At 39.7% G+C, this 27,720-nt stretch overlaps 1 protein-coding gene and 1 long non-coding RNA gene across 10 annotated transcripts in view; one reads left to right on the forward strand and one right to left on the reverse strand.

Annotated features, from left to right (window-relative positions):
* Window positions 1-14,161, forward strand: part of LOC140705843 (uncharacterized) — a 36,946-nt gene extending 22,785 nt beyond the window's left edge. The window contains exons 1-4 of one of the 4 annotated variants that reach the window (XR_013543670.1): window positions 3,371-3,501; window positions 5,276-5,348; window positions 9,923-10,005; window positions 12,283-12,416. This is a non-coding gene — a long non-coding RNA (uncharacterized LOC140705843). Of the gene's footprint in view, window positions 1-3,370; window positions 3,502-5,275; window positions 5,560-9,922; window positions 10,006-12,282; window positions 12,417-13,048 lie in introns of those variants that run through there. The other 3 variants (XR_013543671.1, XR_012085406.2, XR_013543669.1) reach the window with 3 other exon arrangements.
* Window positions 1-27,720, reverse strand: part of WDFY4 (WDFY family member 4) — a 229,534-nt gene that overhangs the window by 114,266 nt on the left and 87,548 nt on the right. For 5 of the 6 annotated variants that reach the window (XR_013543668.1, XM_078390636.1, XM_078390638.1 and 2 more), the window contains exons 25-39: window positions 27,615-27,688; window positions 26,242-26,403; window positions 24,099-24,190; window positions 22,479-22,578; window positions 21,208-21,413; window positions 19,873-20,042; window positions 19,345-19,470; window positions 13,183-13,344; window positions 12,179-12,376; window positions 10,758-10,872; window positions 8,292-8,446; window positions 7,548-7,777; window positions 5,523-5,629; window positions 3,278-3,469; window positions 1,475-1,611 (exon numbers count right to left, since the gene is read on the reverse strand). Coding sequence is in view for 5 of the 6 variants with exons in the window: in XM_078390636.1 (XP_078246762.1) it covers window positions 1,475-1,611; window positions 3,278-3,469; window positions 5,523-5,629; window positions 7,548-7,777; window positions 8,292-8,446; window positions 10,758-10,872; window positions 12,179-12,376; window positions 13,183-13,344; window positions 19,345-19,470; window positions 19,873-20,042; window positions 21,208-21,413; window positions 22,479-22,578; window positions 24,099-24,190; window positions 26,242-26,403; window positions 27,615-27,688 (2,226 nt within the window). In the remaining variant the exon portion in view is untranslated. The remainder of the gene's footprint in view (window positions 1-1,474; window positions 1,612-3,277; window positions 3,470-5,522; window positions 5,630-7,547; window positions 7,778-8,291; window positions 8,447-10,757; window positions 10,873-12,178; window positions 12,377-13,182; window positions 13,345-19,344; window positions 19,471-19,872; window positions 20,043-21,207; window positions 21,414-22,478; window positions 22,579-24,098; window positions 24,191-26,241; window positions 26,404-27,614; window positions 27,689-27,720) is intronic. The other variant, XM_072994857.2, reaches the window with a different exon arrangement.

Raw genomic sequence — 27,720 nt, forward strand, 5'->3', positions numbered from 1 at the left:
CAATTTATGTAGAACAGGAGCGGGCAACCTTTTTCTGTCAAATGACATTCCCTTGTCAGGTATTCTGTTCAGGAGGCAATGGGTGAAGCCGAACCCAGCAATAACAAGCATTGTGTAAGACTAGGGCCAAAAAGTTGTTGGGACCCTCACACCTCTTATTTTCTGCCATCTCCTTTTCTGTCTGTCTGTCTTTCTCCCTAGCTAGCATTCTGCTGGAGAAGGGAGAGATCCCTCTTTCTAGGTCCAAACTGATGGCTTGCAAAGCCTTTTGAAATTAGAGAGGGTCCCATTAAGGTCCTATGACATCATCTGCATCATCAACCCACCGTTCCATCAGAAAATAGTGTTCAAGGTGGTTTACTGTCTTAATGTCTTTGTGATCACAATTTAAAAGACAACAGGGAATATGGCTGTAGATTACTAAAACTAAAGGACAGTTTTAACCTTTTTTTCTGTAGCCTCGTGGTATCTGAAGCTGCAAAATAATTTTGCAAAACAATACAATAACACTAATTTTAAAACTAAGGATAAAGGTAAAGGTAAAGGTTCCCCTTGACAATTTTTGTCCAGTCGTGTTCGACTCTAGGGGGCGGTGCTCATCCCCGTTTCCAAGCCATAGAGCCAGTGTTTTGTCCGAAGACAATCTTCCGTGGTCACATGGCCAGTGCGACTTAGACACGGAATGCTGTTACCTTCCCACCAAGGTGGTCCCTATTTATCTACTTGCATTTGCATGCTTTCGAACCACTAGGTTGGTGGGAGCTGGGACAAGCGACGGGTGCTCATTCTGTTGCGTGGATTCGATCTTACGACTGCCGGATCTTCTGACCCTGCAGCACAGAGGCTTCTGCAGTTTAACCCACAGCACCACCACGTCCCATAAAACTAAGGATAGTAAACTATAATTATCAATACAGGTATGTACATTAGCCCAGCCTTTTTATCCTGTTTCATGAGTCAAAACCTTGCTTACCTCTTCAACAATAATCTGCCAGTCAAGGACAGTTACCCAAGACAAGCACGTCAACAGATGCAGGAGATGGCAAAGCTAATTCCGTGATTGACAAGAAAAGTGGGAGGCTGGCAGTATGGCAGTGTGTGAGTGGACAGGTTGGTTCCAAGGGCTGGATCCACATTAGGTGCACCTGAGATGGGGGTATTTGTTTAAAAATACAAATATCCCTATCTCTTATGAAAAAAATTCATACTGTATATACAGGCATTCAGCTGATTGTGGGAATATATCTACAGTATGTACATGCTGCACATAGGTCCTAGAATCCTACTTGATCCACAGTAAAGATGATGTACATATCTGTATCTGGGTTGCATGAATTCACTGATAGAGCAGGATTTTTAATACAAAATTCCATACCCTTTCAGTTTAATTTTCATGAGCCTTCTGAGATTCCCTTTTAAGAAATGTCTGTTCAAAGCATGAAGATTATGTAAGTTATCTGAAGATGCAAGTTACCTTAGCTTTGGTTCCCATCTGCTTTGTATTCTTGCTGAATGTCGTTTTTGCTGCTGAAGATAAGCTTCCACTCCAAGAAATTATCTTCCTGGAATACTGTCCTTGAACACTCTTTGGAGAATTTTTCTTTTCTGAAGCTAAAGACCAGAAGAGGAGGGAAACACAATGAAATAAATCAGGGCAGATCAAGGATCTGAAGAACATGGCTGAGATTTCAGCATGGAATGAGAATTTTCAATTTAGCCGCTCCAGATCTAAAAACTGAATTAGAAGGTGTTTTTTCTTCACAGAGAATGATAATTCTGCAAGAGAGCTGGAGAGCAACAGATGGGGATAGAGTGGCTCTTAGGGGTACTGGGTTCGATTCCCCGGTCAGCTCTGGAAACTCACCTAAAATCTATCTCAAGTTGATTTTACACAGTTGCAGACTCCATTTTGGAACTTAGGGTGCAAATCAACAGTGAGATAGCTTGCATTTTGGACCACTTGTGTCACTGTCCAGTGCAAGCTATATCCTAGTGATCACATGATACATGAGAGATTGCAAACCAGCCCACCCCTGATCCATGCCCAAACTGGATCTTTGGTGGGAGATATGGATCTTTTAAGTTTCTGTTATTAGGCTTTAAAAAAAATTGAGGTCCAGCAGCATGACTTCTCTTTTTGGAAGCTGGGCTGGAGCAATTCCTATGTGAACAGAAAGGTCACTTTAAGGGAGGTCCCTCTCAGCAAAGCAACACTTTCTGGGGTGGTCAATCCAATCCTTTCTTATTGCCTGATGGCACCTGTACTTTAGGCAAGAGAGCCTGATCTCAGCATCTGGCCAAGATAATTTTGAGGGGTTTGTTTCTTCTGCACTCCTCCAGTTCTATAATAGCAACCTGATGAAGAGTCCTGCAAGACTCAAAAGCTTGCCTGTTTGTGAAATTGTAATGGCCTAATAAATGCATTGCTCATCCATGACTCTGGACTATATTTACTGGTGTTCTTCTAGGTGTGGACTGACATATCTTAATTATAGTTAGAAGAATGTCTCAAAACAGAATAAACGCCAGGGGAAATAGGGAGTCAGTTCTAGTATCAAGTTTGATGCTGGCTGTGTAATATTCACTGTGATTAGTTAATACATAAAGTGAACAAATTGGCAGGAGATGGTGGCTGCAGTGGTACCAGCATCAGGACCAGGGACCAGAAGTGGCACTGGTGGTGATGTTTGAGGTGGTGAGCAAACTGGACAATATCTCTAACATATTACAAGAGTACTGGGTAATAATGACAGGATTGAGGTAGTTCATCATTCTGCAACTAATACCTTCCTGGCTCCACACAACTGCTTTATACTCCCTCTGCGTTGAGGAGACCTCTGCATTTTTCCAGACTGAGAAGGAGCCACAAAGCTTCAAGTCTCAACCCAACATGTTCTTGGCAAAGATATGTGACTTTGTGCACAGCCTTGCTAGCAGGAAGACAACAATGAAAATATGCCATCTGAAGTAACTTGAGTAAGTATGTAATTTTCACAGTGGGGCCTTGCCAACAGTCCACTGGCAGAAGAATTCTGGTTCCTGAGGCTGGCCAGCAACCAGGCACACAGAGGTTTGCCAGTAGTGAAAGATGGTTATATCAATTTCCTTGCATTTCATTTCCAGAATCAGAGAGCCAGATTTAGGTTGCCTAAGAAAAGAGAGGCCACTTTTCTGGCTATCCGTGGTCGTTAGCCCTCATATATCCCAACTGTCACCAAAAGTCAGTTTGTGAAGTTACTTCTGTTAAATGCATTGCATAATTCAAGAACAGATGTACCTAAAAAGTGGTGCCAAGCCTCTTCCACAATCTCTTTCCACACAGGAGTCATGTCTACTATCTTCCCTTTTTCATCTCCATCTCCCATCTGTACAGAGAGAGATATTTTGTATGCATCCTCCAAAATTTTTCCCTTCTGAGACAGCAGCTGTATCCAGATTTCTTCAATTGCCTTTTGGATCTTTTGCTGAACTGAGCAGAAAGAAAGAAAAATAAAATGTAAGGTGAGCAGGTGACATTGGCAAGAGGGGTCCATGACATTTGTAGAAATAGGACTTGAGGACAGTATCATAATTCCACTTTCATCCAGTTAGATAAGTGCATGACTAGGCTTTTTGTACATGTCAAACATAAGGATCAAATTTTTGTTTCTTTTTTCTGAGTACACTTGAATCTCCAGCTCATTATCTTTTTATGCCTATTGTGCAATGGGGTATCCACTACCACTTATGCACTCATATACCCCATTGTTTTTAAGGAGGCAACTTCTGGCTTGCATAACTATAAGTTGGAAATTGCTGGAGCAGTCAATGAGTATTCTGCCCCAGTTCATGAACCACCCCTGACTGCTTATAGGATTCTGAACTGTTCATTTGCAGCAATAGCTTGTCAAAAGTTGATCAGCACATGGATGTTCATTTTACACAGTGCAGATGACTGCATACAAACAGGATAATGTGCTAGGAATCAATAGTCATTTTGTGACACTATAGAAAGAAACAGATACTGGCTTTAACTGGCTGCAGATGTAACTCACAAAATATAAGGGCATTTTTATATACATAGGTTGACATATCTGATCTAAGGCAATACAATCAGGCCCAACCAATATTTAACTGTGTCACTAAGTGGCCAAAATCCTGTTGCTGAGTTATGGTTGTGGAAGGCAAAAGGATAACTTGTAGCAGCATCTTGTTGGCAATGAATCAGTCTCTAGCTGCAATTTCGATTGTGAGCCAAGCCAACAGGGACTCATGCCCCCAAAAACCCAAGGAGGGATTTATTAATTCCCAATGAGGACCTATCACAAATTATGCCATTTGCCTTCTGCAGGCATAAGAAAGCAAAAGGATTTTGGCCAGCATGTAGCTGGAAGGACTATTACCCAGGCCCTCCTGATACCAAAGTTATGCCATGGGTTCTCAAATGGCAAGCCCTACCCTCATCTGTGAGAAACAGATGAGTATATGCCTATTACCAATGGACTGCAAGGAGTTATCTTCGTCAGGTGCCGAGTCACATGTGCAAACACCTTGCTGAAGATTTGTTTAATACCCATGAGGGCTAGGACTAATACTCCTTGGACTGGGTTATGAATTTCCTTGCGGGGTATAAATACAATAAATAAATAAAAATAAAATAAAATTTATCAAAATGCCTGCTGTATTTCATACTGGTTGACCTCTTTGCCTTTGTAATAAGACACACGCCTTTCTATCACTCTTTTTCTCCCTCTGTATTATGTAACCGCACTTGCAGAGGGTTGTGAGCTCTCTGGCTCAGGAAAAGCTTTTGCTACACTAAATCAAACACGTAATGTGCTTTTCAACTTTCTTTCAAATGTAACAGAAAAAAAGCCTTTGATTAGTGACAGAATCATAAACTAATGGAGTTGGAAGGTTTTCTAGCAAGCAGCAAAAACAACAAACATGGACACGTCTGTGGGAGTTGTATTTTTGACAGTTCCGGTTCACACCAGAGCCAAAACCAAGAAACCAAAACAAAGAAGAACCCAGAAAATTGTATAGTTAACAAAACCAAGCAATTTCCTCTCAATTTATTGGAACAGAACACATTTTTCTTACTAAAATTGATTCCCCCACCCACTATATTTCATTTAGTTTTCCTTTAGACAGCATAGCAGAATGTTTCACAGAGAATAAGATGGCCATATATCACCTCCCATTTTAGATGCAGGCCCCATGAATTATAAAAGCTCTATAGAAAATGGGGAAAGAGGACGCTATTGTCTTCACTTCTTGTTTGATTATTTCCCAGAGATCATCTGCGGACAACTGCCGGAACAGAACACTGCACTGAAGAGGCCTTTGGTGTAATTCATCTTGTCCTTGTATGTTCTCATTTTGGCAAGAAGTGTATGTACAAGTCACCACATACAACCGCTGCAAAGGACACAATCCATAACCAACTTGTTTGCCATTTAACAACACTGGGAACTGTTCAAATCAGGCAATGTAATGTAACCATGGAAGTATCAGATTTCTTACTGTTAAGTACATATTACCATTGTTTAGAGTAAAGGGCTCACCCATTCTCTCCTCCTCATCTGTACTCAGTAACGTACTGTAATCAGATAGTTCTCTCCCCTTTATTTTATGGTCTTCTGGAGAACTGTAGAAAACAGAAATTACATTTCTAAATGAAAATTCTTTGTTTACAGCCATTTTGGGGAAAACATTTATGCAACAGATCAACAGTAGAGTGCATGCCCCATTCAGTTCTTTCTGAGACAAAGCTGATCACAATGTTTCAACTATATAAGGGCTTTTCCATGGTTGCAGCTTTCTTTTCTCAGTTTTTTTCTCGGTATCCATTCAGTTTATTTCTTCATAACCCAAAACATGGAATATTTTTTCCTTCATTTCCATACTATCTCTATGAAACCAGCTACCCACCATGACTGGGTCATCTTTTTCATCTATTTCATGACTAATCACTGCCCTTTCAGACCCCATTAGTATTTTGCCTGCCTAAGTGGAACACTTAGACCAGAATCAGCCAAATCGCATGGGCACAGCAAAGGCAGAGAGAGATGAGTGGACAAATATAAAAGGTGTATACTCATCCCTTTGTATTTGTGGGTGTCTCCAGATCTCACAAATAGGAAAAGATGAATATCAGATGAATCAGCAATATTCAATGAATATCGCAATTTGTTTTTATATTCATCCCCATGTCTAGTTTCAGCCATGTGTGTCCCTAATACATATCCATTTCCTTCACTTCACAAAGAGAATGGCCAAATGAGCACCACTTTTGATGCCCTGTTCATCTACTGAGTAATGTTGTCACTTCAAGCACTTTGACCAGGGAAACACAACCACCAAGCTGAAGAGTTCTCATAACACATTCAGGAGTCGATTTGCCTTCTGCGTCCCTAGTGCTACTTTCCTAGGTAATCTCCACTGTATTTCTGATTTACTTGGGCTTCCCTCACAGGGACAACCTAGAAAATACAGCAAGCATCTCATGAGAGACCATGCTTCCTTAAATAAGGAGACATACCGTACTTGTTTGTCATGGCACATGCTTTCTTGTGTCTCCATATTGCATATTCCAGAGATCTTTGTCATTAATCACTTAATTTGCAATTTGTAAACACAGGTTTAATTTTTAAACTTCATTGTCAAGGCATGTGTCTCTGAGCAAATTTTGTTGTGGGCAAAATAACAGGCTAACTAAAGGGAACACAATTTTTGGTGGTTAATTTGCAGCTTGACATACAGCTGACTAGATAGTGAGTTAGGCATCTGGTCATGGAACCAAAGGTTGGGAGTTTGATTCTCTATTTGCCTTTGGGGAGAAGAGTCAGTCTGTGTGGCCTTGGGCAAGATGCCCAGTCCAAGGATGCCCCCAGAAGGGAAAGGGAACCCACTTCTTAGTACTCTCTACTTAGAAAACCTTGAAAAGTGTTGCCATAGGTCAGAATTGACCTGACGGTGCATGATAATTATTCTTATTATTCTTATGACTTGGAAGCCCCTTAGTCCTCAGTCTGTCCTTTTGTTTTCCAACTTAAGTGCTCTTCTTTTCTCTCAACCAATCAGTCCATGCAGGTGATCTTTTTTTCTTGGCTCATCCCAGTCCTTTTTCTCCTTCTTTCTGATCTTTCCCTTTTCTCATACACTTTCCTGCTGTGCCGTCTTTTTCTGGCTGGCCTTCCTTTCCTCATTGTAGTAGTTGTTCAGCATTCCCCTTGCTCAGTCTCTTCTCCCACCTCACCAGGCAGAAGACCTTTTTCTTTCTCTTTCTTTTCAACTTCCTGAGGAGCTTAGCACATCCAAATAGGAAAACCGCAGTCACACCTGTCATGTGGTTCTCCCTACAGTGCGTCTGACCGTATAGAGGTCCAGTGGAGAAACGAATATATCAGGGCTGACTGCAGCTTCCCCTTTGAAATTTAGGGATGTTTGGGTGCTTTTAAGGAGGAAGGCAGAATAAAAATGTAGGCCTTTTCACCTCTATTTTATCTAGAGTAGGAAAAGTATATAATAGCCATTGACAAAGTAATAGCCAATGGTACTGCTACCTTGTTGTTTTCAGGAGCAACAGGCAGTATAAGAGACAGGTAATGAATTCAAGACTTGAATTGTGTATTGAGAAGATGATGTCCCATTGTAATTGAAGAGTATGAAGGACTTCAAGGAGCCTCTGCTGCTCAGAAACGTAACTCGACAGGTAGTACAGGATGGTTCGGTTTAAACTGTTGTACAGGGCATTTATACTTGCTTCCTTGTGGAGAAAATCTTTTTTTGTGACCTGTAAGACAAAATGAAGACGATGAGGATGCACTAGATCTGGATTATACAGCCAGCCTCCATTCCAGATTACCACGGGCATTAGTGAACTGGTACATAATTGACCCACCCTGCTACTTTTTAGATTTGGATAAGCTTTCAAATGCTTATCTGGATGCAAATCTGAATACAGATGCTGCTTGCTCCATTGCTATTGATGTTATGACAGTATAGTTGAATATGCACCCAAATGAAGGCACACTAATTAGGCACTAATTAAGTTTTGAATCTCATCCTTCTCCATTCCATCTGACAGATGCCTAAATGTGGCTCACCTGGGCAAAAGGCCTAGGCTGGAAGGTTTTGTGGCCTAACTAGGCCTAGCTCCCTGTTCAGAAAGGAAGCCCTCAGCTAGCAGCAGAACTACAATGTCTAGGCTGAACAGCAACTCTTACAACAGCTTCTATTGCTATATGATCTAAAACCTAACAAAAGTACAGTTCAAGTTAAGAACAGCAAATAAGTAACCTTCTTACCACTGTCAAGTGTTCTGTGAGGAAGAGTAGGATCCTCATAGGTTCAGCGTCTAACATTCCTGCATAAAGCTTCTCTACCAGCCTCTGGATAAAATAGGAAACATTTACTAGAAAAGGCATGACTGTCTCTGAAGCACTTTGGCCATCACCGTTCCCTGAAAGACAAAAAAGAAGGTTGGTTTCATATAGTGCAACAGATTAGAAAGTGGGTAGGTATGTGGGATCTCTTAGGAATTTATCTTTCTGACGGATTATTTGATGCTATATGATTTGCTTAGAAAATAAGGCCCTCAACAGCTACCATGATTCCTTGAAAATAAGACAAGGTCTTATATTAATTTTTGCTCCAAAAACGCATTAGGGCTTATTTTCAGGGGATGTTTTATTTTACACTCATGTCATCTTCTTCAGGTTGCTACACAATAGTCGAAGGTGGGATTTCACTTTACTGGGGCTTATTTTGGGGGTAGGGCTTATATATGAGCATCCTGAAAAATCCTACTAGGGCTTTTATACCAGATGGGTGGGATATAAATCAAATAAATAAATAAATAAATTTTCGGGACAGGTCTTATTTTCACGGAAATAGGGTATGCACTTTGAGCAACTTTTCTAAGTTAGTGCTGTTCGGAAACTCCTTTCAGTTCTGTTCGTTTAGGTGGTTGATTTATAATAAAAGTCATAAGCTGTTAGATGATTGTTGAAGATAGTGATGGTTTGAGGGCTGAAATAGGATCTCCTCCAAAGAATGACAGTGAATTAAAATATTGTAATAAATTAAGTAGGGGGTGTTAGTCTTCGTAGAAACAGAAAAAAATGAATTAATAATATTCTCAAAATGCAAAATTGCTTGGTTTAAAAACATAGGGAGACCTTTCCTCCTCTATGATCTGAAAGACCTATCCTCCTCCTCTCTAAAGCTATCTGAACTAAAAGCCATCACCGTATCTCATGACAACAAACAGAAAACCTCAAGTGATGCATTCCATGAAGTTGCACATCTTCCAATGTGTCCTGAATGTCCTTCCAATCAGTTTCAGCAGGTGGCCTCGAGTACTAATATTATGGGAAAGGCAGAAACGTATTCTGTCCATCTGTTTTCTCCACACCAGCATAATTGTACAGACATATGTTATGGCTCCTCTTTCTTCTAGAATAAAAAGAAACTCAAAATCTTTTGGTAGGATTGGGAAAGACCTTTACCTGAAAACCTAGAGAGCTACTTAGAGGTCAGTGTAGACAATATTGAATTGAACAGTCTATGGATGGGCCAAGTATAGCCTGTGAGTGACATGTAGCCCTCAGTGGCCCAAATGTCACTCACTAAAACTCCTGGGGAGGGGGCTCCAGCCACCTCACATCCTATATTTGTTATTTTTACATTTTAAAAATCTTTTGGTTGAAAAAAAATTCCCTTTTGATCTCAAAGGAAACATGGGAGGCAATTTTGCTTGTTTAGGCCTCACAAACACCTTGGCCTCCATCCCAAATATTTGACCTGTTGAAAAAAGCTGACTACTAAAGAATGTGAGGGAGGCTTTTCAGTTTTAAAAAGCCTTTCTAAAAGACTAATGTTTTGGGTGCGGCTGACCCTCCAAAATCTAATTTTGCTCTAATTTTGTTCCTCATAGGTCTGATTGTGAGGCACTTAACTGAGGAATTCAAGCTGTGGGAGAACAAATGGACTATCACAAGAAGATGCATATTCTTTAAGGTCTGATTTTACCTTCTCTTTCTACTACAGTTGTGCCTCACTTGACGAGGATAATCCATTCCAGCAAAATCGCTGTAGAATGAAATCCTCGTCAAGCGAAAATAAAAAAGCCATTGAAATGCATTGAAAAACGGTTCAATGCATTCCAATGGGCTAAATACCTAATCGTCCAGTGAAGATCCTTCATAGGGTGGCCATTTTCCGGTGCCTGTAAAGCGAAAAATGCCTCCTAAAAACAGCAGGGAGCCATTTTGCACAGCGGGTGGCCATTTTGAAACCTGATGATCAGCTGTTTTCAGATCATTGTAAGGCGAAGAATCAGTTCCTGAAGCAGGGAACCAATAGTCGTAAAGTGATTTTTTGCCATTGAAACATCGTTTTGCGATCGCAAAAAACTCACCGTCAAGCAGATTTGTCATTTAACGAGATAATCGTTAAGCGAGCCACCACTGTATTTGTTTTTGGATTAAGAGGTTCTCCTGAGTATGGTTAAGCAAGTTCCTTTTTCTCAAAGGCTTGAAAATCATTACAGATTTATATGTTAAGTGAACATAAATAGGCATCATTGCTTAAGAGTGTGAAAAGTTCCCTCTGGATGAAGCTCAAGATCCACCAAGTCCAACATTCTTCCAAAGACTGCTAAGCTCACTAGCTTGTCCATATGATGGTGGTCTGTGATCCATAGACTCTCTTCTGCCTATCTGTTGAGCAGAAACAGAGCGCAAGGCAGCCTGAATGCTTGTGCCACTCACCTTTCATGATTCCTCCATCATCTTGGATAGTTATGTGGAATACATCTATAATGCAAAGTAGTAGCTCTGTCTGGAAGTACCTCTTCTGCTCAGTGGTGGAGTTCTCTGCAGATGCCTGCACAGTAATGGTATATAAATGATCACGTTTGCAGAAAATACAATCTTAGCAATGAATCCTGTCCTCTGGTAAACCTCGGCTTTAGTATTGTTTAAAATAATGAGTAAGTGTGGCGTAGAAAATACAAATTTTATAAATTTATTCTACAGCCAAAGGCTTCATAAAATACAATATCAGTACAGTATAAATTCACAATACATCCCTTAACGAGAACCTGTCTGGAAAATCATTGAACTGGAATATAAAATACTTTTTAGAAGATACAAATAAGTCCATTACAGAACTTGTGGCTAAATTCCTTCTCTCTGCCCAGAAAACTCAAAAAAGAATCCTAATTTTCAACTACTTTTAAACTTTTTAAATTTACTTCGTGAATTTATACTGTACTTATGTTGTATTTTCTCGGGCCTTTGGCTGTAGAATAAATTTGTCGTAGATAATACAGCATTAAAACAGGACTCGGGGGAATTTAGGTTCAATTCCCACTCAGCCATAGAAACCCCCTGGTGGGTGGTAGTGGTAAACCACTCAAACATCTCACATGTCTCAAAAGCCCTATGAGGGTCAACCCAAGTCAGATGTGACTTGACAGCAGATAATATATCACTGTTTAGAAAGCTGGGTGAACCAGAACACTTTGCAATGCTCAGAGTGCAAATAGACCAACAGGATCTCAGGAAGTACATTAAGGAGTAAGAAAACACTCCATTTCTGAACCTGAATCCAAACCCGTTCCTCAGTAAAACATCTACAGTGTTTCTGATAATGCTAGGATTCCCTCACCCAGAACCAATTCTAGAATCATCATCATCTTAGAACTGCAGAGCTGGAAGGGACTCTGTAGATCATCAAGTCCAGCCCTTACCAAGTAGGGGGATCAAACTCACAACCTCTCACTCCATAGACAGATACCTAGTCATTGGTCATGTTGCCTGGGGAATCCTTGAAGCTGTAAGTCCAAGTAAGTAACCAAACTGGAAACTCCGTTTGACAGAATAGTGGGGACAGTGGCAAGTGGGTGGGGGAATTTGAAGTGCCTGCCTTTCCTTCCTATTGTATCTCAAGTCACTTCAAACTATCCTGAAGCCAGTCAGGACTGGCCTTTCTTGAATATCAGAGAGGAATACCTTGGATCATATTAGCTGCAAATGCCTTGAGAATCATCCCTGGTTTTTGTGCTAAGAAGCCGGAGGCTTCTGATCCACGCAAGTCATGAAATTCCCGCCTCCTTCATAACCCCACCTTCCTCCAATAAAGAGCACAGCATGGAGAGATAGATACCTATTTGCTTAACACACAATACCTCAAGAAGGAACTCCAGCGGGTGCCACTGTTCATGAGCTGAGCTGAGCAGCAAAGTTTCCATCAGAAGGAGGCGTATGAAGTCCCATACTTGCTTCTTTGCAGGATTCAAGAGCAAAGAAGGAGGAAGACCAGCACAGTTCTCATTGCAAGAGGCAACAGCCAGTCCACTGGGAGAACAGCCATTCCAACAGCTCCCCTGCAATAAAAGGAAGGCACTGTTTCAGCAGCTTGTTGGGGTGTAAGTTTACATCCATCCTTCATTTTCTATGAGAATACATTAATAATAACAGTATGGAGGAGGAGGAAGTATCACTGTTATCATCATTGTCAGAGTTGTCATCATCATCCACCCAAACTGGTTTATAACATATAGAGAAAAAGTATGATGTAAATGTAAAGCTATAAAAACAAACAAGCAAAAAAAACAGACAAAATACTGGAGAGAGCTCTCCAAGTGAGAGAAAAAAAAATCCTGTGTGCAGCCTTCATACCTCCCACTACACTTTGCTGAAATGCCTGGGGTTCTTGTAGCTGGGTAAAATAGGAAATTGTTGCTCTGGGGTCACTTGCCTCCGATTTGAAATAAAAAGCTACCTTTTCTGTTGATCTGTCTAAATACGGAGCCAAACTCTGTGAAGCTGCCACCTTCAAGTCCTTCCCCTTTGGGGCACATACAAGCAGGTCTGCCTACTTCCTCCAAAATGGATCTTGACCAATGCCAATAATGTCTCACACACATAAATGTGTGACAGACAAGGACGCAATATAATGATCCAAAACAGTTGCTTTGCTACAGGCAGTTGCAATCAACCTTAAATTATTCTGGTAAAAAAGGTTAGTATTGTTTGTTCTGTATCTCTTCATCCAGGTCAATCAACAACACCCAAGAGATGGTGTGAAGCTCTCCGCTTGATAGTCCTGTCCCAAGAATCATTCACGTCAACAGACTAGTATGACACTCTTGGCAAATTGGTATAAGTAGTCCAGCAGAGTGGATCTTACCTGGGGTACCTCCAAGGGGAAGACAATCAAGGCCAAAGCTTGGAGGAAATCAGAGTTGTACCAAAGGGGATCCTGGGAGTACATGTGATATACGAGACAGAAGAACTGCATGATGTGCCCCGGGTAGGTGTTCTGCCATGAATCCTCTGTACCTGTGGGAGTCTGGATACCAACATGCAAGTTAGTCAACTTGCTAACATGCAAATGAAAGAACCTTTAATTATATCACTTATCACAACCAATTCACAGCTGTGGCATTTTCTGATCACTTTCTACCAGTTTGAGTTTGAGGTTGTAGTACCAAAATCCTGGAACAAAATACAGCGTGGGCATCCTGCTGCTAATTACACGGGGCACCCTCATGGTGTTGATGGACTGCAGATCCCATCAGGCATAGTTGACACAGCCAAAGGTAAGAAATGTCATGAGCTGCAGCCCAACAATATCTGAAGGGCTGCACTTTGCACATGCTAAGTTAGGAAATTAAATTAATTTAACAATTTAATTGTTATAATTGTATTTTTGTGATTTTATCCATGATATAGTGATGTTTTTATCGATGTAAGCCACCCCAAGTAGGCATGGTCTAGAGGGGCGGGGTAAAAATCTAATAAATAAATAAAATAAATAAATGTGGCACAATACAGATATAAATAGATAACAATGCTTTCTTAAACATTAAACATTAATTGAGTTTTAAAATCAACTACATGTATCTTTTTTTAAAAGAATATCTGTAATTAATACAATTTTTATAACCTATACTTAGATTCTCTTTCAAATACAACTACTGATCATTCTCTGAGTTAGGAGACACTGTTACACAAAAGAGAATAATAGGAAAAATATCCACCCTTAAGAGTTAAACAGTACAATAAGTCATTTGTTACATTAACTACTGTGGGTTTCCTGCATGAGAAATAAACCACCCAGTCATCAGGGCTGCTAGTTCATATTATTAAATTGTTTTATACGGTCCTATAAACCCACTCTGAGATCCTGTGATACAGGGTAGATTATAAATGCTTTAGAGGTGGCTGGATAGCTCAGTGGTTTCGCTGCAGAGCCAGAGGTTGAAATTTTGATTTCCCACAGTGGCTCCTGAGAGAAGAGCCAGCCTGAGTGGCCTTGGGCAAGCTGCAGAGTCCCAGGACACCCTCTTCAGAAGGGAATGAATTCTATACATAGAAAACCTTGTAAAGGGTTGCCATAAGTCACAATTGACTTGATGGCACACTGTTGTTATTCAAAAACACAGGGGGCAGTCAACATTATAAAAACATTGACTGGCATTATAAAAAAGATTCAAGTTTTAATCAAAAGCCTAAGTATCTGTTAAATATTGGCGCAGTATGTATGCTGTTCCTAATATTGCTGGGTTTTTTTTTTTCTTTGAGGGTTTGATTTCTGAAATCTGCAACTGCTTATAGTACTGTATGAAGTTTCTTGATATTGTTCCCAAAGCCCTAGTGACTACAGGGACCACTGACGTGTGTTTCTTCCAGTGGTGAAATGCTTCGATTACCAGGTCTCTGTACTTTGTTAGTTTTTCCAAGTCTTTATTTTCAACCCTGGCATCCTCTAGAACTGCAATATCAATGATCCAGACATTTCTTCTTTCTATTACTACTATGTCTGGTGTGTTGCATTCAAGGTGACTATCCATTTGGATCTGGAAATCCCACAAGATCTTGACTTCCACATTTTCTGTCACCTTCTCTACCTGATATTCCCATGGGTTTTTGGAGGCTGGCAAGTTATATTTTTTGCCTAATGACCAGTGCACTAATTTTGCCACTGTATCATGTCTAATTTTGTAATCTATTCGTGCAGTATTTGAACATTCACAGATGAGGTGTGACACAGTTTCATCTTTTGCTTGACAGAGTCAACATTTTCTGTTAACACTAATTCCTTGGATCTTAGCTTTCATCACGTTGGTTTGTAGTGAGCAGCAAAAATCAAACTTTCAGTTTCTTTCTCAACAGTCCCCAGTTTTAGCCATGTCCATGTTGAATTATTATCATGCTTTCCATCAATATTTCTCAGGTGTTGTCCATGTAGTGGTTTATTTTTCCAGCTATTTAATTTATTTTCAAATTGTTGTTTCTTATATTGGGCCTTTCCCCCCTGTTTTCAAAATATTCTCAGTTTTCACAACCTTAAGAAATTTTTCTCAGCTTATAATGATAAAATCATTTAGGCTTCTTTTCCCCTCCTCTAATACCTGCTGTATTTGCAGTAATCCACGGCCTCCGATTTTTCTTGGTAAATATAATCTGTCCACATCACTTTTGGGATATAGTGCATGATGTATGTTTATTAGTTTCTGTGTTTTTCAATCCAGTTCTCCTAATTCATTTTGAGTCCAATCTATTATTCCAGTTGGGTATCTAATTGTTTATGGCTTTGATTGTATTTCCACCATTTAATTTTGATGTTAAGATTTTCTGCAGACTTTTGATATATTCTCTTTCAGTCAGTTCTTTAACTTTTGTGTGCACGATGTCATCTGCTTCTAGTATTTCAAGGCATTTATAATTTTCATCACTTGATAGTGATTTTATAATATTGCCATTTTTAACTCTATTCCATCTTGTTTTGGGATCTTGCTATGGTGTATAGACAGAGCTGCACATTTGTCAGTTCTAAACTTCATTTTGATATCTTCACTAAATACATGCACTGTGTTTATATATCTGTCGAAATTTTTGCACATAGTTTTAGGTCATCCATGTACGAATGATTTGTCCTCCTTGTTCTGAAATATGGTAGCCCAATCCACTTTTATTTAAAATTATTGATATGGGGATTAGTGAGATGCTAAACAGCAGTGGTGGCAAAAAATCCCATTGAAATATTCCTCTTTTGATGCTAACTTCTTTAATTTCTTCACCATGGGCTATTAAGTTTTCCATTTTTCCAAGTTTTTCTTGAGAAACTTCTGAATGTTTTTACTAATCCCAAACTTTTTTAGGCAAGTGTTAATCCAGCAGGGTGGCAGTCAAATGCCTTTTAATAGTCTATCCAGGCCATATTAAGGTTTGTTTTGCATTCTTCCGTATCATTTTATCAATAAGCAGCTGACCTTTCATGCCTCTTGACTTTTTAAAGTTTCCTTTCTGTTCATTTGGGTATAGGGAGTCTTCAGTAAAATAATTATATATTGATCTTACAAGTATTCCTGTGAGGAACTTAAACATGTAATTGGTCGATAATTATATTTTGATGATCTTTTATTATCACGGATGTGTGGCATGTTGTCATCCAATCTTCAGTTGTACTGTAATTGATTAAATTGCTCTGCTATATGTTTATGTAGACTTGTTCAATGCTTTAACCAAAATTCGTGCAGCTCATGTGGACCAGATGCACTCCAATTTTTCATAGCCTTTAGTTGCCTCTTAATCATTTCAGTTGTTATTACAAAATCATCCATTTGTTTTCCTCGAATTTCCTTACAAATGTCCTTAATCCACAAGGCATCTTTGTTATGTCTAGTTGTGTTTTCCCATATTTCTTTTCAAAATTTTAGAGCATCATCTTTTCATGGGCCTATTTCTTTTGCTCTGCATTTTTCCCTAGTGATGTATAGAATAATGGTTAGTTACAGTGGTGCCTCGAATAGCGAGCACCTCTATTAATGAAAAAAACGAATAGCAATGTGGTTTTCGGGGCATTTTTTCGCTTTGAATAGCGATTTTTCCTATGGGTGATTATCAAATAGTGATCTTTTTTCCCCCATTGAGATGCATTGAATAGGTTTCAATGCATTTCAATTGGGGAACGCGATTCGTGTTCACTATTTTTAAAGGGTTTAAAGTTAAAGTTTCCTGTTTGAAATGTTTGAGATCATAAAGTGCACTGAATAAACCCTTTGTTAACCCAATTTGACCTTGTTCTGACTCTTTGTTAATTTGTTGTTGATTTTTTCCCCATTGAGATGCATTGAATAGGTTTCAATGCATTTCAATTGGGGAACCGAGTTTTGAATAGTGAGATTTCCTATGGAGATTTTCCATTAACGATGGCAATTTGTTCCAATTGGAACGGATTAGCCGGCTTTCAATGCATTTCAATGGGAAACCTCATTTCGAATAGCAAGGAAATCCAATAGCGATGTTTTTTGCAGAACGCATTAACATCGCTATTCGAGGCACCACTGTATTTTGAAATTGTGTGTTTTCTCTATATTGTTTCAAGCACTCATCATATCTTGCAATTTTCTTTGCTGTAGCTGTTACCTACTGTTTTAATTCTTCCATAGTTTCAACAATTGTTCTCCTTTCTAAGTCATATATTTTGCATACTCTGGCTTTTACTTTTTCATTTTTAAGCTTTCGGTCTTTCAAGTGCTTTAAGTTATTATGTCTGCATGTAATTTGTTTATTTTTCTTTCCTGTCAAATTTTCCATTTTGGAGTGTCAGGAGTTTTCTGTTTTTTGCAGCTTGTAACCAAATTCCATGGTTATTATGGCAGCTGTGCTATACACAAGCTGGTTTATTTCCTTCAACATGTTGGTTGGGGTTGTTCTGATGACTACATTTGCATAATTCAGTAGATCTTTTACTGGTTTATTTTGTAACTGGAGCAAATTGGGGACCCTTTGTCTTCCTGTGTTTCAGCTTATACAAGTTACTATACTATATATACTGAGTTACTATATTTTCTCTCAGTTCTGTCAACTCATAATTTCTGAGTTGTTCCATATGTTGTTCCTCTATTGATACGTTTTCTTCCAATGTTGTATCTACCTCTACCCTCCATTTATCTTCCATACTATGGACATGTTCTGTGTTGATTTTTCTTTTGCCACTTTTCTAGTCCTTGCAATTCCACTTCTGAAACCACTTTGCTCCAGATGATAAACTTTTTCTAGTCCATTAATCATTATTCAATTATGTTACTACTTGGGTGTTTCCTTTTCCAAATATCCACCATTCTCTTTTTAAAACCATAGACTGCTGAGTTTGCCTTTTAATAACATTTCATAATTTTTCACTTTTCAGCAAGAGTCCAAGTTTTGCCTTTACATTGTTCCAGTAGCATTGCAGCAGCCTGTCCTGGTTCCTCAACAGGGCCTGCTGAGCCCTGTAACACATTTGTCACCAGACGCCATGGGGCTATAGCATCTGGTGTGGTTGTCCTGGGCAACAACCAATCAAGTATGGATTTCTGTTTACTTCCTCTCATCATAATTGATGGTTGGTGGACGCAGTTAGTCTGGCTTCTTAGCTGAGACCTGCCTGGCTTGGGAAACCCTTCAGCATAGCTCTCAACCTCACTGAAATGTGCAAGTGCCTCCTCCTCAACAAGGTCTGTGCCCATGGAAGATGGTTGTGGTGATGGTTGTAATAGTAGTAGTAGTAATGCAAGGAAGGAAGGTGTGTTGTTTCATCATGATCATCCATAATACATACAGAACACATATATGGTTGTTTCCATCTTTTTTAGTTTGGACTTTAGTGCTTTGTGCAAAAATAGTTATAATTGAAATTTTTTCATTTATTTTTCAATCCAAACAAGGTTTTGGCCAAAAATTCCCTTGGCCTCCATCTATATAATGGGACATAGAGAAAAATGCTCACAAAGTATTTATCCTAAAAAGGAGCAACAAAAGCAAAAATAAAATAAAATAGATTGACAGATAAAAGAAAACTTTATGCATGAAAAGTCATTTTCTCTAAATCAGATGGGAGGGGATTTAACACAGTAAAGAAGAATAAAGACAAATTAGAAAAAGGGTGTAGGAAACTTCTGTAGAAAACTTCAAATTCTGAATAGGTCCCTATTACTGAAATTAATCAAAAAAAATAACACCCTAGACTGAAGGCAGAGCTTAATCAATGGTCTAGGTTGCATTTACTATGGATGAGATATGTGCCGGAAACAAAAACAAGTATCCTTCCCTGCTACAGTATTATTTATTAATTCATATTTCTTGACAGACAAAAATCTGGACACAAACATGGGCAAACCCCATAGCAGTTGGGGTGGAACTTTTGCCCCATCTGGATAAGTCCTCTGGCACTAAGTCAATTTCGGGTTGTTGTTTTTTCTTGGCTGCCAAGATATTTGGCATGTTGGTGTTTCATACTGAAGGATTCTCCTACCTGCTCCAAGTCACGTCCAGGCTGTGACACACCTAACAGAGCACTCACCTGATTCACTATGGACTTCATCATCTCTAGCAGAAGAACCCCTGCCTCCAGGCATAATCCAATTCTGGTTACAGCATCTGCATGGTGATTACGAAGCAACCACTGCAACATTGAGTCCAAATTGGTCTGCAGGAGGAGTATACTGTAAGTCTACAGAAAGAAAACTTCCGCCCATGTCCAAAAACACCAACTCTGTACCACTCTGTATTACACACAAATTTTGACTGAATTATTTTGCAGCTAGTACATTACTGTAGGAGAAAAGGGGGAATAATCCCCTTTTTGCAAATCCTTGAAGTTTCTATATAACCCCGACATGTCCTACACAAAAGTAGCCAACATTACAATTTCAGTACTAATTGTTCTTTTTAAAAAAACCAAAAACAAGTATTTGGAACCAATGTGACTAACCCCTCAAAAGTGGTGAGATCAATAGCTCGGAATAATGACTAACCAGGTCGTTTTCCAGAGTGTCAAAGTGAGACTAGAGAGGTGCCATCACTTGATTGTTACGTTTGGAAGCATTACCTTGGTTTCATCTGGTAGCTTAGACACTGGGGTGGCTAGAAAGAGCCCAGACAGAAAAAAGTACATTTCAGGGACATGGATCCAGTGGCTCAGGAATGCCTTCAGCTCAGCAAATCCAGACAGTAGATACGGGCTATGCTCAGGGATCTGCTGGTGACTCTTTAAATTGTCTATATTTAACAAAGCAAACAAATAAGCAAACCTCAAACATCTCAGAAAAAGCCATGGGATTTTTTTTTTAAATCTTGCAATGAAGAATAAACCAGTAAAGGAATAATAGGTGATTTTGATCTACAAAGCTCTAGATGGGCTTGGGCCCAGTGTTTCCTCTTCTGCTCTTAAGTGCCTGGCTCGGAGACCTTCACGAGAGATTATCAGGAGAAGTCCTGTCGCAGGATTCACCACCACCCCAAGGTTGGTGAGGAGACAAGAGAAAGTGTCACTTTGATTGTAGAACTCTCTCCCAAGGTGTGTCAGGCTGGCTCCATCAGTGCTGAGCTTCCCCAATGGGAAGGGAGAAGGTTATTGTTCAGAAAAGCCTGTCATTTGAATACTGACAGCTTTTAATTTCCAACTCAGGTTAAGCCGCTTAATGATATTTGGAAATTGAAAGTTTTCTCCACTCCTCCATAGAGCAAGAGAGAGAGAGAATGAGAGAGAAGAAGCAAAGGCTGGCATGTGTGTGTTAATGCCTTGTAGGGCATTATGTGCTACGTCTATATATATTTAGAAAATTGAAAGCTTTCTCTTGGAAGGAGGAGGAGACATAAGGGGAGAAAGCAGGAGGTCATTTTTTCTTCTATTTTTTTTTCTTTGCCTTTAAAGAGAGTGGGCAAATAGGATTGCTTGAGCTACAGTGTGCTTTTGTGACCTAAAATCCCCCAGATCCCTGCGTATGGATACAAGGATTGCACCAAATGACATATTGTACCTCTATGCAACCTCAGTTATGTTCTGCCAAATCAGAACTGACTTGTAGTGACCCTAGTTGACTTTCGAGGTAAATGAGATACTTGAAATGTGCTTTTACCAGTTCCATTCCCCCCAGTGAGTTTCCATGGCTGAGCAGTGATTTGAGTCCTTGCCCATCGCTCTATCCACTACACCACACTGGGAAATTCTATGGAAACGTAAATGACCACATATATCCCAATCCAGCTCCCATCAATTTGGCCATCTAGCCAAGCCCTTCCTTTGTCTTTTTTTCCCCATGCACACATAACTGATGGCTCTCTCTTACCTTCAGACCCTCACTCTGGTATTACTTGGATCACTGATTCTCAGCAGACCTTTGCATCACACTACAATCTACTTGAAAATATGTTTAAGACATACTCATCAAAACATTCAGCCCCACTGTGTTGTTTTCAATCCAGAGGCCAGCCATCATTCCTTCTTTGAATGTACGCAAGAGTGAACGGTTCTGCAGGAAGTGGAGTAGCAATCTGACTGCTAACACAACTGTGCTTGGATGCACATGGCCTTGTATGAACATCAGGAACCAGTCAGGCCCCAGCGCATGGAATGCTTCTTCCTGGATTCTGTGGGCAGAGCACAAGGTGATAAAAGATTATATGCAGGTGCTTGGTGACAATTATTGCAAATGGGCCTTTGACCACTTCACTGGACCACTGGTTCAGCATCAGGCATCTAGAATAATATACTGTAAGCCTGTGAGCTGCCACTTTTTTTCAGATGATTTGAAAACAATTGGGATCTAAGTCCTAACTTTCATTTGAATTCATGCTGTAAATAAAAAAACACGAGAATTTCTTTTCCTTGCCGTAAGGGGGGCAAGATCTCCCCCCCCCTTTTTGAAGGGCATTGCACCATTTCAAGCTTGACTTTGCAACTGACACAGTGGTTAAACTGCAGCACTGCAATGAAGACTCTGTTCATCACCTGTGTCAGACTGTGGACCCGAGTAGCAAGCTCAAGGTTGGCTCAACCTTCCATACTTCCAAGGTTGGTAAGCTGAGTACCCAGCTCACAGGGTGGCGGTGGGGAGGCTCAGAGATGCACACACTGATGGAGACTGACAGAGTAAGACAGAGACTGTGTATGCTTGCCGTGGGCATTGCCTGAGCTGCCACCCCCCTACTTGCTTTTCCTATTTTGGTATGTTTTGTTATGTAGTTTTAGTAGTTCTTTTACTAGGAATATCCTGTTTACACTTTCTTAAGAGTCTTCAATAAAGTTTATCACCTTGTTGCCATTTTCATTCCATGCCTTCAATTCTTCCCTCAGTTGCTCCTCCTTTGGGGTGGCATGGGAAATGTGTTCCTATCTAGGTGGAGCAAAACGGAGGTTGGGTTTGGTGTGGTTGCAAGGACCCCTAACTCTGCTCCCTCATGGGAAACACTGATGGAAATTGGGTCCACTTTTGTCCTCCGGTCTTCTCACCTGTGGCAACTGCTTTAGAGGGCCTAATTGTAGGTCTGGTCGTGTGTAGGAATACTGCCACAACCAATTTTAAATTTCACTGGGTCCTGTATGTACTGAAAGTCTGCTTTGGAATCTTTTTGTTAACTGTGCAATCCAGAACTCAGTGCTAGATTGACAAGAAGTTAATCCCCACCCACCCCTTGGTCCACAGTTCCACTTACTCTGAGGAAAGTTGGAATTTATTTGATTGTATGACATCCAACAACATATTCAGTAACTGGTTTCGTAGCCAGATCATTTTTGTTGATGTCTGGCTTACCCCTAAAAATCAGATGACAGGAAAGAGATGTGCATAAAGTACATTAATGACAATCCTCATCCTCAGTACATGAATTATGCAAGTAAAAGTAAATTTAGGAAAACATTTTCAAAAGCTGGCAGTTAGAAACACATCAAATAAGACAAATTTCTGATTTATCAAAGGTTTTTAAGGATCGGTCATCAAATTAACTTAATTTTAGAGAGGCTGCTGAAACAGGTGCATACTGCTACCACAACATGCAGTAGTATAGAAAATCTCAGTTTTCCTACCTGGCTTGGAGTATTTCTACTTAGGCAAAAGTCTGTCTGAATTGCAGCCAACTCTTCCATAGAAATGCACCATGAATGATTAATCTCAATTTTAAGCCCTTTCAAAGCATTGTTGACATGCTATGCCAGTTAAGAACAATTAAAAGAAATGGAAAACTTCTTTTTTATTTTCCTTCCAAAGCTGAGTGGCAAAGAAGTTTTCTATTTCTCAAGATTCTTAAGCAGCTTAGGCAAAGGGGCAGCTTAAGCATCTGCTCCTGTTTGATCCCCTGATTACACTCACTCAAAATGGTGCAGGCCTACCAACAACAACAACGAACACAGCAGCCAAAAAGGTGCAAGTAGACATCAATTAGGTGGAGGCTGGTTCACAATCATATGTATTTTATATGGTCAGTAGGAAAAGGCGGGAATCCACCCATACCCAATCCAAATCAAATCACAGGACACATACCTATCTGACTGCACTCTTTGTCAGAGTATCTAAGACAGAAGGGATCCCCTTAGGATACTTTCCCTAGCAACTCTTACAAATCTGATCTGAACAGATATTTGTCACATCACTGGAGTCAGCAGGGGTCCAAAGCATCAGATGCAGTGGCCTCTTTCTACTCTGACAATATTTAATCAGAAGGCCTCCTCGCCAGTCCTGCTTTCTCTACATTGACTACATGCATTTTTTACAGATCTCATTGTATTTTCTTCCCATCCTCCCCCCCCCCAACTATTTGTAGGATTTCTCCCATAGTAAAATGTGTACGTACATATTTTTGTTTTTCCTAATGTGCCTATTTCTTATGTATTTCAGCTAAGATATGAACTTATTTATGCATGTCGCCAAATTCACACATCTCCCATCTCTGACTAAAGTATGTGTGTCTGTGTGGTTAAATTGTGCCTGCTTCATCCAATTACATTTGAAGATGTGCCCATAGTTTATCATGCAGTTTATTTCTCTAAAAAAAATTCACAGAAATGTGAATTCTCAGTGGGAAGTGTAGCAAGTTGCAGGAAGTGCAATAACACTATTTTTGCAAACCACACATGCTCTGTGACATAAGCAGGATTTCATGCATTATCTGGGCCAACTGAGAGAAATGCATCAGTGCTACCCTTAAGACAAGATAGCTTCCACTCTTACCTCCAATCCACCCATTTCTCATACATTATCCTTGACAAGGCCAGCATTCCCCTACTGTACCATGACAGTTGTGGTACCCATTGAAATCAAGTCCAGTGGTGCCCCTTACCTTCATTAAGTGATTTCATGACATTATCTGGGCAAGTCTGACTCTCATCCACCGATGAAGGACGCAAAGTGTAAACCAAAAATAAGCCAATCCTTTCAAGAATTAAAAAAAAACCCTGTTACCTACATCATTCATTTTATTATAAATATAACAATGTTCAGAATCTTATAAAACTATTTTAATGAAATGTTCACACATGATAGAGTTTTTTAAAATGCAGCAGGCTACTTTGATTCTAAAATTCTAGAAATTGATATGTGCATACGTAAAACTGCATTCTACTTGAAATTTTATCCATGCTGGAGGAATTTGAAAGCCTTTAAACTCTCCCTCTCTAAGGCGCAATTTCATGAGCTTTCAGAGTTACTTTCTGAGTCTGACTTGGAAAAGCTCTGCTGGTTTCTGGCTTCTGAATCCCACATATTCCATGATATTTTGAGGTACAAATGGGGAGAGCTTAAAAATGAAATTTTGTGCAGTCAAGACCAATTAGGTTTACCTTCAGGTTTTTCTGTTTCTGAGGGGCCACAGAAATTAGGGATCAACAATATAAACTGACAGCACTGATATAAGGATAGGAAATGACACGGAAAGCAGCAGCAATTATGGCTGGCATTATAAAAAGCATTAACTTCTAAAATGAATAAATTCTGGTCAAGACAATCCTTATATATACAATATGTCTATCTCTGAAACTTATTGATCTCCCCACACCACATTTTAATTCTTCTTTATCTTGCCAGTCTCCATCTCAGTAAGAGTATACAGTATACCAATAAAACACACACATCAGGGCTGAAATACAAATTATGTCTGCCCTTTGGTTCGCTGATCAATTAATGGTTGTGTTAACTCCTTAGAGTAACCAACCAAGCAAATTACTAACCAGTCGAAAGACTTCAGAAGATTTATACATCAGTAAAAAAATCACATTACAGATTACAGATATCACAGAAGTGCAAATGTACGTATATTACATAAATGTAAATGCATTGAATCTAGGGATATAAATGTACATATTGGTAAATATACAAATATAGCTCAAAAACAGCAACTCTTATACAGCAGGAAAGTTCAGAAACATAGATGAAATATGACTGTTACCACTGAAACCCAAAATTAGATTGAATAGATAATATTTCATAATTCATATTTTCATTACTCTTAGGGTGGAAAACAGCTAGTGCTTCTTGAATACAGTATTTTTTGTGTCAGAAAGAAAGATAACCTAATATTAGAAGTGTAATGAAAAAAATGATATCCAGTGTAGTGCAATGGCTGAAGTGATGGACTGGGACTCAGGAGGCCCAGGTTCAAATCCCCACTCAGATATGGAATTTCACTATAGATGTGGAACTGGTAAAACCACCTTAAATATCTCACTTACCTTGAGAGCCCTATTAGGCTCCAATTTGATGGCACACAGCAACAACAATGATGAATACTAAGATAAAATTGAATCTCACAACTTTCGAGTGCACACATAAGGATATGGGAAAGCAGACATTGCCACCTCAATGTCTCATGTATGTAAAACAAAATAAATAGGATAAAAGAAAACAAAAGCACAAAAAAAAGCCAACGAAGTCTGTGGCACCTTTAAGAATAATTGACTTATTTTAGTGTAAGCTTTTGTGAATTACTGTGATCTTCCTCAGACACATTTTTGTGTCCGAATTGCAAACCACAGATGTTTGCACTAAACTTCATCTGTTAGTCTTAAAAGGTATGAGTTATGTGCCCCCAAGTCACATCTGAATTACGGCTACCCTATCAGGGTTTTCAAAGTTATATGAGATATTTAAAGAGTAGTTTCATCATTGCCACCTCTCAATGAGTTTTCCATTGTTGGAAGGGATATGAACCCAGATCGTCTGAGTCCTTGTCCAACACTTTATCCAATACACCACACTGGAGCTCCTTAAGACACCACAAGACTTTGCTGAATTGTTTTGTCTTGCTATACATGCTGAAGGAGGCAAACATGGCTGTCTTTGAAAACTGCTATACTACATATGGGTGAAAAGTGTGATCTTACTTCTAGAAACTGCAAATAAAGAGTTGGAAAGTTAGGGCATTGCTTGGGCACAGCCCTAGTTCAGCTCTCATTCAATGGTGCATTTTACCAGATTAATGACAATACCAAAGGAAATCTTTGACGCTGAAGTGGTTCTGAAGCAAATGAGAGAGTACAGCACAAATGCTGCTGACACGAGAGCATGTGATCTCAGGGTCACTGCAGAGAAGAACAAGCTTAGGCACAATCTGTACTTGACGAGCGAGTTTCATATTCCAGCTCCCATCTCTGCAATAGGCAAAAACATCATTAAAAGTCTTTCCTGGAAAAAAAAGAGAGCTAAATCTGTATTTCTCCTACACATTTCTATACTTTGGAACCTTTGACATCTTACGTTGCCTTGGCAACCTTGCTGACAGTCAATTCAAGCAGTAGTTAGTGCCAGCCATGGATGTAATGTGTTGTCAACATTTCACAGCTTGCTTTTCATCCCTTGAGTCACACCCCTTCTCTGATATGTGCCCCACCTCAGAAAGTTCAAACCAAAGTTATTGATTGCTGCAGCTGCACATTGGTCAAAATAAATGTGGTTCTTACAGAAGTCAGTAGCATACATTATATGAATCCCGGAAAGCCTTTTCATTAGAAAGGAATGATATTCACAAACGTGCATTGTGTTTTTGATTTACCAAGCAAGAATGCACAGTTAAGGCCTCTTGGCACTTAAGTCGTCATAACTTGTTTGACTGAGCACTTAAGAACAGGTCTTATGGAATCTTGTCTAGAGCTTGGAAAAATTAGCGTTTTGAACCACAGCTCCTGGAATTCCACAGCCAACGTGGCCACTGACCTTGTCGCTTGGGGGAGCCCTGGGAATTGTAGTCCAAAAAACTGATTTTCCAAGCTGTGACTACAAGGTTATAATGTCATACTAAACAGGTCTCCTGGAAAGCATACTTAAGCTGCCACTTTTATTGAGAAGGGAAGGCAAACACATGTAACTCTGGGTTGAACCTTGGATTCTTACTGACAACCAACACCAACATCAACACACACATACACATACACACACACACACACCAATATTTGCCCATCACATGCTGTTTGGGAAGGCAATTTTAAGTGGGAAACTAGCACAGGACCCTGAGATGGATCAGGATTCCTCTCAGCTGCTCCCCTAAATAAAAGCATCTAGTTCAAACATGCAACATTTGACTTGCAATAATGGCCGCCTCATGCTGCATTCTTTCCAAGAATTAGGGGAGGTGTCTGCTGACGGTTCACTTCTGCTCATTCTTCCTCTTCTGAAAGCTGAAACTTGAAAAGAATTCCATGCTTGCTCTGCCCTTTTAACTACAAACTGTCTGGCAAAAGTGACCAGAGGAGTTGCATGTAGTTGGAGATTTGTGACTACTGATTTCAAACAAATGCTACTGTTTGCCCAAAGCATCTTGACAATCTCAGCTTATTGACCAACTTTGTCCAAAAGAATTACATACCTAGAAGACTGCAGAATTTCTATGAGGTGTGAAAAAAGAGCAAAGTCCAGATTCTCAGGTGCATTACACCAAAGCTGAAAATCCAAAAGAAACATCATTTAGAAAA

The sequence above is a fragment of the Pogona vitticeps genome, chromosome 3, assembly GCF_051106095.1.
Source record: "Pogona vitticeps strain Pit_001003342236 chromosome 3, PviZW2.1, whole genome shotgun sequence".
Taxonomy (NCBI): domain Eukaryota; kingdom Metazoa; phylum Chordata; class Lepidosauria; order Squamata; family Agamidae; genus Pogona; species Pogona vitticeps.